This window comes from Chlorocebus sabaeus, chromosome 3, assembly GCF_047675955.1.
Source record: "Chlorocebus sabaeus isolate Y175 chromosome 3, mChlSab1.0.hap1, whole genome shotgun sequence".
Lineage (NCBI taxonomy): Eukaryota > Metazoa > Chordata > Mammalia > Primates > Cercopithecidae > Chlorocebus > Chlorocebus sabaeus.
In genome coordinates this window covers 7,223,826-7,237,161 of record NC_132906.1, presented here as the reverse complement: position 1 = coordinate 7,237,161, position 13,336 = coordinate 7,223,826, and the positions used below count along the sequence as shown (strand labels likewise).

The 13,336-nt window shown below is 45.2% G+C and overlaps 1 protein-coding gene across 2 annotated transcripts in view; it reads left to right on the top strand.

Moving 5' to 3' along the window:
* The window catches only part of FLT3 (fms related receptor tyrosine kinase 3), a 130,491-nt gene that overhangs the window by 99,615 nt on the left and 17,540 nt on the right, over positions 1-13,336 (top strand). For both annotated transcript variants that reach the window (XM_008021811.3, XM_008021810.3), the window contains 7 exons: positions 1,072-1,178; positions 1,265-1,397; positions 1,488-1,592; positions 6,810-6,920; positions 7,841-7,994; positions 10,079-10,161; positions 11,550-11,677. In XM_008021811.3, coding sequence (XP_008020002.1) covers positions 1,072-1,178; positions 1,265-1,397; positions 1,488-1,592; positions 6,810-6,920; positions 7,841-7,994; positions 10,079-10,161; positions 11,550-11,677 — 821 coding nt within the window. The remainder of the gene's footprint in view (positions 1-1,071; positions 1,179-1,264; positions 1,398-1,487; positions 1,593-6,809; positions 6,921-7,840; positions 7,995-10,078; positions 10,162-11,549; positions 11,678-13,336) is intronic.

Sequence of the window (13,336 nt, the reverse complement as noted above, 5' to 3'; positions counted from 1 at the left end):
TTCCCCACGAGAAGTTAGTCCCCATCGCTGACTTTTACTTGGGGAATTTTACAGGAGAGTATAGGGTCAGTGTATGAGAAAAGGTTTCTTGAGTCAGGCAAGAATCCCCAGACAGACTGTTTCGCAGGTTGGGGCGGAGTCCTGCCTGCGCCCTCGTGACTCATCTGTCACAGTGATGGGGAGAAGCGGAAACTCCCGGTGTGGCGAATCTCCATGCAAAGATCGAACTTTAGAGAGACAGATTTTGTCACTTGGAGTCTCTGTCATTTTCCCTTCTGATTAGCTTCCTTATTTGCCCTTAGCCTGCTGTTTTGTAATTTTTGGTTTGCTTTTTAGAGCCCTCCTAAGTTAAACAATTCTGAAACCTGGCTGCCCACCCTTATAATTAGGATCACCAACCTCACAAAACTGACTTCTCCACTTTTATGTGAGACCTTCATAAAAGGGATATGAACTTCTTTTTTCTCTGACTTGTACATCCTGTAGGTTTAAATTCATGGTTTTTGTTGTTGTTGTTGTTGTTTTTGAGATGGAGTCTCACTCTGTCGCCCAGGCTGGAGTGCAATGGCGTGATCTTGGCTCACTGTAACCTCCGCCTCCAGAGTTCAAGTGATTCTCCTGCCTCAGCCTCCCAAGTAGCTGGGATTACAGGCACCTGCCACCACGCCCAGCTAATTTTTGTATTTTTTTCTAGAGATGGGGTTTCACCATGTTGCCTGGGCTGGTCTCTAATTCTTGGATTCAAGTGATCCTCCCACATTAGCCTCCCAAAGTGCTGGGACTGCGGGTGTGAGCCATCGTGCCTGGCCCAGATGTAATTCATGTAACCCTAGTAAATGGTTTTAAAGAATGGATTCAGAATAATCTGCAGTTTCTAGGGAGGAAACGTGTCCTTTACAGGGACATTGCCTGATTGTCTGTGGGGAGTAGAGTATATGCGGAATGGTTGTGAGGACTGACAATGATTATTACTGAAACAGGATGTGAGAGATTATAATGAGTTGTCCACTATTTATAAAGTTGCACAGGAATTCTGTTTCATCATCGCTGAGTGACACTCTTTGGTTGCAGGCCCCTTCCCTTTCATCCAAGACGGCATCTCATTCTATGCAACAATTGGTGTTTGTCTCCTCTTCATTGTCGTTTTAACCATGCTGATTTGTCACAAGTACAGAAAGGTAAAAGCAAAGGTAAAAATTCATTATTCTTTCCTCCATCTGCAGAACTGCCTATTCCTAACTGACTCATCATTTCATCTCTGAAGCAATTTAGGTATGAAAGCCAGCTACAGATGGTACAGGTGACCGGCTCCTCAGATAATGAGTACTTCTACGTTGATTTCAGAGAATATGACTATGATCTCAAATGGGAGTTTCCAAGAGAAAATTTAGAGTTTGGTAAGAGTGGAATGTGCCAAATGTTTCCGCAGCATTTCTTTTCCATTGGGAAATCTTTCAAATGCACGTACTCACCATTTGTCTTTGCAGGGAAGGTGCTAGGATCAGGTGCTTTTGGAAAAGTGATGAACGCAACAGCTTATGGAATTAGCAAAACAGGAGTCTCAATCCAGGTTGCGGTCAAAATGCTGAAAGGTACAGTATAGTGGAAGAACAGCAACAAAGATGCACAAAAATGGGAGGCACGGTTTCCCACCGTGCCTTCTTCTCTTTTCCATCCTTTCAATGGTTACTGTTTGCCATGTTTCGAGGCTAAAAATGGAGTGGATTGGGATGAGTGTCAACCCAGTCATGAATACAAAGTTCAAGTCATAAGTACAAAACTCCACCTCTTCTTCCACTTCTCTCTTTATTTTTATTTTATTTTATTTTATTGAGATAGGGTCTCACTCTGTCACCTAGGTTGGAGTACAGTAGTGTGATCATGGCTCACTGCAGCCTCCGCTCCCTGGGCTCAGGCTCCTCAGCAGCTGGGGATACAGGCACGCACCACCATGCTCGGCTGATTTTTGTATTTTTGGTGAAACAGGGTTTCACCATGTTGCCTAGGCTGATCTGAGCTCAAGCTATCTGCCTGCCTCGGCCTCCCAAAGTGCTGGGATTACAGGTGTGAGCCACTGTGCCGGGACTATTTAGTTTTTATAGGCTTTGATATTTGGGGATACAGTTGCCACAGGCAGAAGTTCTTTCTTACATCTGTGTTGTTGTTGTTTTGTTTTATTTTTAGAGACAGGATCTTGCTCTGTTGCCCAGGCTAGAGTGCTTTGATCATAGCTCACTGCAACTTCGACCTCCTTGGCTCAAGCGATCATCTCACCTCAGCCTCTCGGGAGTGTGCCAATACAATTGGCTAATTTTGTTTTTATTTTTTTGTAGAGAGGGTGTCTCACCATATTGCCCAGGCTGGTTGCAAACTCCTGGCTCAAGTGAGGCTGCCTTGGCCTCCTAAAGTGCTGGAATTACAGGTGTGGGTTGAAACAGACTCTGGGTAGGACAGTAAATTGGGGCCCTTCGTATCCTCACTTCATTGCTCCATCCATTTCGATCTGGCGTCCAGCCCCATTGTTGGCCTCCCCATTATCACTGCTGACTCAGCAAAAGCACCTCCAGCTGGCTCTCTTGCTAAGGTCAACAGTGACCTCAAACCAAGCCTAATGGATATTTGTCAGTCATCATTACTTGATTGTTCAGCATGAATTGATGCTGTTGACTCTTTTCTCCATCTAGAAACTTTCTTTCTTTGGGTTTTGTGTCGCCGTATTCTGGTTTTCCTCCCACCCCTCTGCCCTTCTCAGTCCTTTGTGAGCTCATCTTTTTCCATCCAGCTTTGGTTGCTGTGGCTGTTTTTGAAACACAGCCTTGCTCTGTCACCCAGGCTGGAGTTCAGTGGTGTGATCTCAGCTCACTGCAACCTCCACTTCCCAGGCTCAAGCCATCCTCCCACTTCAGGCTCCTGAGTAGGGGGAACTACAGGCTTGCGCCACCATGCCTGGCTAATTATTGTATTTTTGGTAGAGATGGGGCTTTGCCATGTTGCCTAGGCTCCATCCAGCTTTTTAGGGGGCATCCCTGTAGGCTTGCTCCTGGACCGCCTTGCATTTCTGCTCCACACACTCAACACAGTCCATCCCCACTATGCCCGTGATGTCCTCCCATACACCAATGGCCCTCATGCTTGCATCTCGCTTCAGAGCTTCAGGTTCACGTATTAAATGTTTGGATGTCTCAAAGTTCCCTTTAACACAGTGTATCCAAGGTGAATTCCCCTAACCCTGGCCCTGCACCAGCGGTCCTCTCTGTGACTGGTAATGAATGCCAGTGAATAAATAACCACATTCTATAGAGTTGGGCACACTAGAAACCCGTGACTTTTCCTTGACACCTTCCTCTTTCTGACACCCTGTGAGCCAATCCTCTCAGGTTTCCGCTTAGTGTCTCTTGATTCCATCCTCGTCCCTCCATCTCTATTACCACCACCCTAGTTCAAGGCTGTCTCCTGGACGAAAGCTTCCAAAGCAAGTTCCTGTATCCACTCTTGCCTCCCTTTGGTTTCTCCATGCTGAGGTCCAAGTGACAGTGATGAAAGGCTAAGCAGATCAAATGGCTTTCCTACTTCGCATTTCCTCTACCACACGCATGGCTAGGCCGCCGCCGCCTTCCCACCTCTTGTTCTCAGCACCCAGAGCACTGGCCTTCTTTCAGTTCCCCCAGCACTGTCCTCCCGCCCACTGTGGGGCCTTTGCACAAGTGGATCCTTCTGCTTCCCCTTCCCCTTTCATGTAGGTATCTCCCACTGCAACCTCAGATCTCAGCTTAAACACCACTTCCTCTGTCTCACGCCACAGACAATATTGAAGCCCTTACAATGTGCGACGTTAGTTCTCTGCAGACTTTTCCCCGTAGAATCCGTCACCTTTGTCACGACATGTGTTTAATATCCAGTTGCTGTCCCATCTGCCCAGCAGCCCCTGTGCCTCATGAGGGCAGGGTCTGTGTCTGTGGTGCTGTGCTCTCTCCTTTCTCGACCTCTGCGCACTCTTTCACAACCCTCGGCACCGTTCTCCTCCCCCTCCACCATGGCCAGCTCCCGTTTTTCTTCAGGACTCAGTTTAGACATTGAATGCTCCTTTCCCCACCCCTCGAAGGCTAAGGTAGCTGTCCCTTTTGACCCTACAGAACCCCTGCATTCCTTTGCCAGTTTGCATTTTTTCTTTTCTTTTTTCTTTTTTTTTTTTTTTGAGATAGGGTCTCAGTCTGTCACCCAGGCTGGAGTGCAGTGGAGTGATCATAGCTCAATGCAAGCTTGAAGTCCTAGGCTGAAGTGATGGTCTCTCCACAGCCTTTCCAGGAGCTGGAACTACACGCATGCACCACCACGCCCAGCTAATTTTTATTTTATTTGATTTTTAAGTAGAGATGAACTCTCCCTATTTTTCCCAGGCTGGTCTCAAACTCCTGGGTACCAGCAATTCTCCCGCTTGCCTCAGCCTCCCACGATGTTGGGATTACAGGCCCACACCTTGCCTGCCATATTGCATTTATGGCACTGTATTGTAATGGCTTATTTACTTCTCTGCCTTCTCCAGGAGACTCTAAACTCCAGGAAGACAAGAGTTGTGTCTTGTTTATCCCTCATTCCCCAGTGGCTAGGATATTGGCTCTTACACAGTAGGCACTCAATAAATACTTATTGAATGACCGAATGAAAGAGGTAATGGTATATGAAAGTGCTTAGAAGAAGCAAAGCATGCCGAAAAATATAAGATATTATTTTAGTCATGAGGAATAGGACATGAACAAGTGAAAGCCCGGATCCCTGTCCAGCGTGAAGCTGAAGACATGATGTATTCCGGGGTCCCAGTGCCCACAGGAAATCCCACCCCCAAGCCAAAATCTTGGAAACAAGGATACCCCTGAGAGCTTGCCCAAGCCAAAATAGAGGATGTCAGCACTGGAGAAGCTGCTATACAGGTTAGAATGCCCTCCTGCACAAAATAATGGAATCTGGAAATCAAACCAAATCTTCACTGAATGTAAAGAAGAGTTATTATATCTGGAAGAAAAAATCCGTTCACAGAGGGGTGGTGCCTGGAGCCTGGAGAGGGAAGTCCAGAGACCCTGCCCTTGCCCCTGTGGCTGCCCGGGCTCCCCTGACCAACTGCACATCAGCCACAATGACAGGACCCCTGGATTCCATGGTGACTTTCCTCGCACTGTGCTTCTAAGCCAGGTTATGAGCACAGTTTGCTGAGCCCTCTAGAATTCTCCCTAGAGAGAGAATGCATTGGCCAACCAATACGTTCCAGCCTCCTTGGCAGTTTTATTTCTCAATGTCAATTAATGGGTCTCTGGAGCACTTGGCAGTGGGAATTAGTTCTCTTTGACCTCCTCCCATTGGACTTGCTGGCAAATCTAATGTTCTAGACCTGAGGGCCACGGGTTAGAGTCAACCACGCTCGTGACACTGCTATCTTATCTCTCTCTGACTACAACAAATCCAAGAGTTCAAACAAACAAAGAGCATATTTCTCCCTTCTGTTAACTTGTACTGAGGAGGAAAAGCATGTGTTATTATTTTGTTTGCTAGTTTTGAGGGCCAACTGTAAGGATTTTTATTTTGGTAGGTAGAAGAAAGTCCTGATGAAAGCTGCATCACCAGATTCAATATTTATACTATAGCCTTTGTTTTGTTTTGTTTTGTTTTGTTTTGAGACAGAGTCTCACCTGTCACCCAGGCTGGAGTGGTGCAGGGGCTCGATCTTGGCTCACTGCAACCTCCGCCTCCCCAGTTCAAGGGATTCTCTTGCCTCAGCCTCCTGAGAAGCTGAGAAGCTGTAAAAAAATTACAGGTGTGCGCCAGCATGCCCAGCTAATTTTTTGTATTTTTAGTAGAGACACCATGTTGGCCACCATGTTGGCCAGGTTGGTCTTCAACTCCTGACCTCAAGTGATCCACCCGCCTCGGCCTCCCAAAGTGTTGGGATTACAAGTGTGAGCCACTGCGCCCGACCCTATACTACACTCTGAATTCTGCCTTAGGCTGAGCATGGTGGCTCATACCTGTATTCCCAGCACTTTGGGAGGTGGAGTTGGGAGGAGTGCTTGAGTCTAGGAGTTCAAGACCAGCCTGGGCAACATGGTGAGACCCCATCTCTACAAAAAATTAAAAAAATTAGCAGGGCATGATGGTCTGCGCTTGTAGTATCAGTTACTTGGAGGACTGAGGTAGGAGGATCACTTGGGCCCAGGAGGCAGAGGCTACAGTGAGCTGAGATTGCGCCACTGCACTGCACTCCAGCCTGGGTGACAGAGTGAGACCCTGTGTCAAAAAAAAAAAAAAAAAAGAAAGAAAAAGGAAAAAAAAGGAAAAGGAGAAATTCTGTCTTAAAGCACAGGATATTGTTTGTTTATTTATTTACTTATTTATTTATTTATTTTGAGACGGAGTTTCACTCTTGTTGCCCAGGCTGGAGTGCAATGGTGTGATCTCAGCTAACTGCAACCTCTGCCTCCCACGTTCAAGCAATTCTCCTGCCTCAGCCTCCCAAGTAGCTGAGATTACAGGTGCCTGCCACCATGCCCAGCTAATTTTTGTATTTTTAGTAGAGATGAGGTTTCACCATATTGGCCAGGCCAGTCTCAAACTCCTGACCTCAAGTGATCTACCCACCTTGGCCTCCCAAAGTGCTGGGATTACAGGCATGAGCTACCATGCCTGGCTTCTCTCATAATTTTGAATTTAAGTAAATAATGCAGATTGACTCTGAGCTGAGAAAAAATTTAATTTATTTAATGACATAAAATTTGTATTTTACTTGAGTTTTATGTTTTTAATGCTCCTTTCTTTGACAGAAAAAGCAGACAGCTCTGAAAGAGAGGCACTCATGTCAGAACTCAAGATGATGACCCAGCTGGGAAGCCACGAGAATATTGTGAACCTGCTGGGGGCGTGCACGCTGTCAGGTAACCCACTTCCATGAAAATCAGCTCATCAAAAAGACTGTAGCCTGATGACAAAGAGGATGTTTGTTCTCTCTCTTTTTAATTCTTTGTCTTTTCTCAGTCACAGTGTGAACTCTCAAACCCAAGTGAAATTAGACACTGAGCACTCTGTAAATCAGAGGCATCAAAATAAAGAATGCGTCATTCACCTGCTTTGTCGGGATATATTGCATAATTCTCACCTGCTTAAAACAACAACAGCAACATTGCAAGTACATTTGGTGGTGTCTGTGCTTCTCCCCCAGCTTGGAAGCTGGTGCACAGGCGTCGTGAGAGTGGTTACAGAGCCTGGCCACTGCCCCAGTTGTGCTGCTGTCAAATACGGCACAGCCCAGCTAGGATATCAGACTTTACTTTCCCAGAATTCTCTGGGGCATGCCCTCTGATCCTCTCTCTTCTGCCTAGAAATGCCCAAATGACGTGCCCAAGGTTCATTCTTTCTGCAGCAGCAGGCCTGGGGCTGGTACTGAAAGAAAGGAAAAAGAAGAAAGTGAATCTGAGAGAGGACTGGGAATATATTTCTCTCTTCTCAAGCAAACTGCAAATTGGCATATAGTTACCCAGTGTTCGCTTATAATACACAGCTAGAACATTACTTTCGGTTGCAAACTGGAGAATCCAGGAGGCCAGTGGTATTGGTGAGGCCACATGTACAAACAAGGGCCACTGAGAAAGTCGAGAAGATGATGCTTTCCAAAGGAATTTGAGCAAAAGTTGAAACTGAATTTAAAGTAGAAGAAGAGATAGGCTCAGCAAAAGTTGTACTGTCCCCAAGTCAGTAGAGAACTGAGCCCTCGTAAGAGTATGTTGTCTGTTACATAGACTTCTGAAATAACAGTTTGCTTTGTGTATGCCTATAATTGAAACTGTAACTATTTCAGGACCAATTTACTTGATTTTTGAATATTGTTGCTATGGTGATCTTCTCAACTATCTAAGAAGTAAAAGAGAAAAATTTCACAGGACTTGGACAGAGATTTTCAAGGAACACAATTTCAGTTTTTACCCCACTTTCCAATCACATCCAAATTCCAGGTAAGAGGCTGGGTCAGGGTTTCATAATTACACATCATAGAACGTAGACAAAGTGGCTGTTCAAACACACTTCGTTGACCAGTTTTTAAAGGCATGGTGTGGTCTGTGGGTCCTGCAACCTAGAGATTTCCTGAATCTTTGCTATAGTTTCCCTGTTGACATGGAACAATGAGCCCCGTCCCTTTCCTTCAGTACAGTTACTATAGCTGAGCTAGCCTCTTTCTACCCATGCCTGCATCACACCCTAGACACCTATTTAGTTTGGGGAAAGGTGCATTATTCAGTCTTTCAGGACACCTGATTGCCTCACAGGTATTGGTAGAAAGAATGAAGACTTTTTCCAAAGTCCTTAATGTATTCAAAGAGAATAGCTCAGGTCCTGGGACTACTGCGCAGGAGAAAGTTGAACTGAAATTGGATTCTAAAATATTAGGATGGATTGATTGACACGTGATGGGGACACAGTAAAGTAGCAGTAACCCTGCCTCCGCTCTATGTGTATCCTCCGCATCTGTGGGGATCCTGAGAGATGCTTGGTCCTGCAGGGATTTATTGCTTTAGCGGGCATAAGTGAGGGCTGTAGGAGTTTGCTGGGATCTCCTCCTCATCCTTGAACTTTCTTGCTAATTACTTGAGCATCATGGCTTTGTGCCTTGGAGCATTCTTTTTTTTTTTTTTGAGACAGAGTTTCACTCTGTTGCCCAGGCTGGAGTGCAATGGTGTGATCTTGGCTCACTGCAACCTCTGCCTCCCGGGTTCAAGTGATTCTCTTGCCTCAGCCTCCTAAGTAGCTGAGATTACAGGCACGCACCACCATGCCCAGCTAATTTTGTATTTTTAGTGGAGACAGGGTTTCACCATGTTGGTTAGGCTGGTGTCGAACTCCTGACCTAAGGTGATCCGCCCACCTAGGCCCCGCAAAGTGCTGGAATTACAGGCGTGAGCCACCGTGCCTGGCCGAGCCTTGGTGCATTCTTATTTCCCTACCTGTGTGGAAGCTCTCCCTTATTCTGAAGGGTATTTGTTTGTTGGAGACTTTTGTCTTTACCAGGGGCTTTTTAGGGATACATTTGAGAGTCCCACCTTTGTTTTCTTAGAATGTAAGTTTTAGTGCAGGCCTCTGGCCTTCAAGGTCTGACACAGAGACCCAGTGTCTTAAAGCCACCAGGCTCCACGGAGATTCCCATGCACGTTCGTGTGCAGCTGCCCTTAACCCTTGCAGGCCTGTCACACCAGTCCTCCCCTTTACACTCGTTTCTCAGCTCATTGTCTGGAAATGAGAACTCTGTAAAGCCACGCACATTCTGGAACAGTGGGGCTTATCCTACTGAGTCAGATGTGTGTGACCAGCATCCACTGGTCAGTACTTAGCCTCTTTGATTCATTCTGTTCACGGGAATATTAAATACACTGAAATTATTCCTTTTGGAATATTTGTGGTCTGAAAGCATGAAGCCATTTCCTAAAGATATGTAAATTGTCAATTGCGTTAAACTCATCTATTGGAATACATTGAATCATGATCTATTCATAATTCCTACAGAGTTCCTCAGGGAAGAACTTTTATATACCTTAAAAGAGATTTGTATTATGGCTATTTATTAATTTCACAGTAAAAAGAAATGAGCTTTGCAAAGGCAAACTGGAAAAAAGAAGGATGGTGAAACGCTTACAGGACTCTCGGGAAGATCTGTATTATGTGAGGGAAAGTGGGCTGAGTTCAGACACCAAAGAATGAGATCGATGTGAGTCCTGGTTCCACTCGAATCATATTTATCTCACGTGCCTAATTTCTCTTTTATAAAATGCCACCCATCTTGTAGGTTGTGGCAAGGATTGAGTGAGGTCCTTTTTGAACTGTAAGATTCTCTACGGAAAACAGGGATTACTTTTATCTTAGACTGGCAAGCCCAGTTACACAGATGTTTTTAATGGACACAAAAAATGGACAAATGGATGGTGTGCTTTTAATTTAAAAGTCAGTTTATAACTGGAATCCATTTATTTGATGAATTATATTTGTAAAATAAAATGTCTGCTGAGAAGAAGAATGTAAATAATGAAAAAACACATTTTTTTAACAGCATGCCTGGTTCAAGAGATGTTCAGATACACCCGGACTCGGATCCAATCTCAGGGCTTCATGGGAATTCATTTCACTCTGAAGGTAATATTTTATTCTAAGTAGTAGCACTTTAAAATGGAAATGAATGCCAAAGTTTTATGTTAGCTATTTTTTTTAAAAGTGTGTAAACACAAAAGCATTTTAAAATTTGTTAATTGTCAGATGATAGTTTGTATAATGTAGATTTTACGTCAACATTCAACTAATAAACACTGAGGACTATTTTATTTGGTCAGATTATTCATTTAAAGTCATATACTGATTAGAGCCTTCTTATTACCTGAGAAGTGGAAGAGATAATGAGTTCTGAAGTTACATAGAATTTGGATTAACTTCTGCTTACTTCGCTTTCTGACTGGATGACTTTGGACAAGTTATGTGACCACCAGAATCACAATTTTCCTATTTACAAAATAGGCCTAACACTGCCTTCCTCACAGGACTGTTAGAAGGAGTAAATGAGGGGCTGGGCGTGGTGGCTCATGCCTGTAATCCTAGCACTTTGGGAGGCCGAGCCAGGCAAGTCACCTGAGGTCAGGAGTTCAAGACCAGTCTGGCCAACATGGCAAAACTCTGTCTCTACTAAAAATACAAAAATTAGCTGGGTATGGTGGTGCATGCCTACAATCCCAGCTACTTGGGAGGCTGAGGCAGGAGGATCACTTGAATCCAGGAGGTGAAGGTTGCAGTGAGCCGAGATTGCACCACTGTATTCCAGCGTGGGCAACAGAGCGAGAATTTGACTCAAAAAAAAAAAAAAAAAAAGGAAGGAGTAAATGGAAGAATATGAAATGTACAATACAGTTTATAAAATGGGATAGATGGGCCAGGCGCGGTGGCTCATGCCTGTGATCCCAGCACTTTGGGAGGCCGAGGCGGGTAGATCACAAGGTCAGGAGATCAAGACCATTCTGGCTAACACGGTGAAACCCTTTTGTACTAAAAATACAAAAAATTAGCATGAGCCTATAGTCCCAGCTACTCGGGAGGCTGAAGCAGGAGAATCCAGTTGCAGTGAGTCGAGATCGTGCCACGGCACTCCTGGGCGACAGAGTGAGACTCGTGAGACTCGTCTCAAAAAAAAAAAAAAAAAAAGGAATCAACGCTTAATTAATATTAATTCCTTTCCCACTGTGACAGCCCTACCTAGTACAAAAGGGAAGGATCTAAAACTCCTGACTAATCAATCAGGAGGTCATCGGTCATCAAAGCAATTCCAAAGTTTATCTCTAACCAAAACAAGTTTCCAGTGACCCTTGGTAAGCAGAGTAAACAGGTCAGCTCTAATGCTGCTGCGAAGATAATGCCATAGCTTCATGTGTATGTCTTAGCACCTCACCTAACTCTGGCTAGAATAACCTCCCCATAGAGATTTAATAAGACAACTTCTTAGGGTTTTGGCAAAAGTGAAGACTGGCTCTATTTTACAGATGAAATTGAATATGAAAACCAAAAAAGGCTGGAAGAGGAGGAGGACTTGAATGTGCTTACATTTGAAGATCTTCTTTGCTTTGCATATCAAGTTGCCAAAGGAATGGAATTTCTGGAATTTAAGTCGGTACGCTCCTTTTAAAGAAAAAACAAACCAAAAAAAAAAAATTCGAAAAGATGTGCTTATATATTTTTTCTTGTTTGTTTTAACTCGTATCCCTTAAAGTCTACCTTTTCTCCCCCGTTCGCTGTTGGAGTCACCTAGAATGTTACCTTGACTCTTGGCTAATTGTGGTAGCATAAAGGCTTGGGATCCCCTGTGAGGTCACGGCTAGCACAGCCCTCCCTGCCTGCACAAAGTCCCCTGAAACTTCCAGGGCTGAAGGTGGAGATAGGAAGTCCTCAGAAATCCTTCCTCAAAACAAAGTATGGCATTGTCAATCCCTTTCTGAACAGCTGTTCAGGTTGTGCCCTGCATGTGGGCATTCACTCAGGGGATGAGTGGAGGCTGAAACCCAGCCAGCCACCCTGCGTGTCTTTGTCTAATTTGCACCCTACGTGCTGTGGGCTGGCAGCAGCTCTGTAGGCTCACTGCCTCCTCTGTTGCTAACCCCAGATCCATTCAGGCTGTGTTGGTAAGACCCTGGAGCCTGCCGTGAACCATGGTCTCTACTCCAATTTTACTTTCTTTTTGAACTGCCTTTCCGCCCACTGTTCTCTGTGATTTCAAACGTCTCCTGCCTATAAGCAGATCACAGCCCGCCGTCTGGCTACCTTCCTTCCTCGTTTGCTTGCCTTTCATTACCTTCTCTTTATTTCCCAAAATTCTTCCCCTTCATTTTTCTTGCAGTCTTCTAATCTCCTCCTCCTCTTCTCCTCCACTTCCTTCCCCTTGCCTCTTCTCTCCTCTTTTCTCTCTGAATTTGGAAAGACTACTTTCAATTGTATTTTGTTTTTTTCTTTTCCTTTTCTGGAGACAGAGTCTCGCTGTGTTGCCCAGGTTCGAGTGCAGTGGTGCGATCTCAGCTCACTACAACCTCTGCCTCCTGGGTTCAAGCAATTCTCATGCCTCAGCCTCCCATGTAGCTGGGACTCTGGGCGCGCACCACCATGCCTGGCTAATTTTTTATATTTTAGTAGAGATGGGATTTCACCATGTTGCCCAGGCTGGTCTTGAACTCCTGAGCTCAAGCAATCCACCTGCCTCAGTCTCCCAAAGTGCTGGGATTAAAAGCATGAGCCACCGCACCCAGCCTTTTTCCTTTAAAAAATTACTGTCTCAGTCAGACGTTCATGGTGCGTGTCTGTAGCTCCAGCTACGTCGGAGGCCAAGGTGGGAGGATAGCTTGAGCCCAGGAGTTGGAAACTGCAGTGAGCTAGGATCGCACCACTGCACTCCATCCTGGGTGACAGAGCAAGACCCTTTCTGTAAAAAACAAAAAAATAGGTGGCTGGACGCGGTGGCTCACACCTGTAATCCCAGCACTTTGGGAGGCCCAGGCGGGTGGATCACGAGGTCAAGAGATTGAGACCATCCTGGCTAACACAGTGAAACCCCATCTCTACTAAAAATACAAAAAAAATTAGCCGGATATAGTGGCAGGTGCCTGTAGTCCCAGCTACTTGGGAGACTGAGGCAGGAGAACGGTGTGAACCCGGGAGGCGGAGCTTGCAGTGAGCCGAGGTGGCGCCACTACACTCCAGCCTGGGCAACAGAGTGAGACTCCATCTCAATAAATAAATAAATAAATAAATAAATAAATAAATAAATAAATAATAGGCTGGG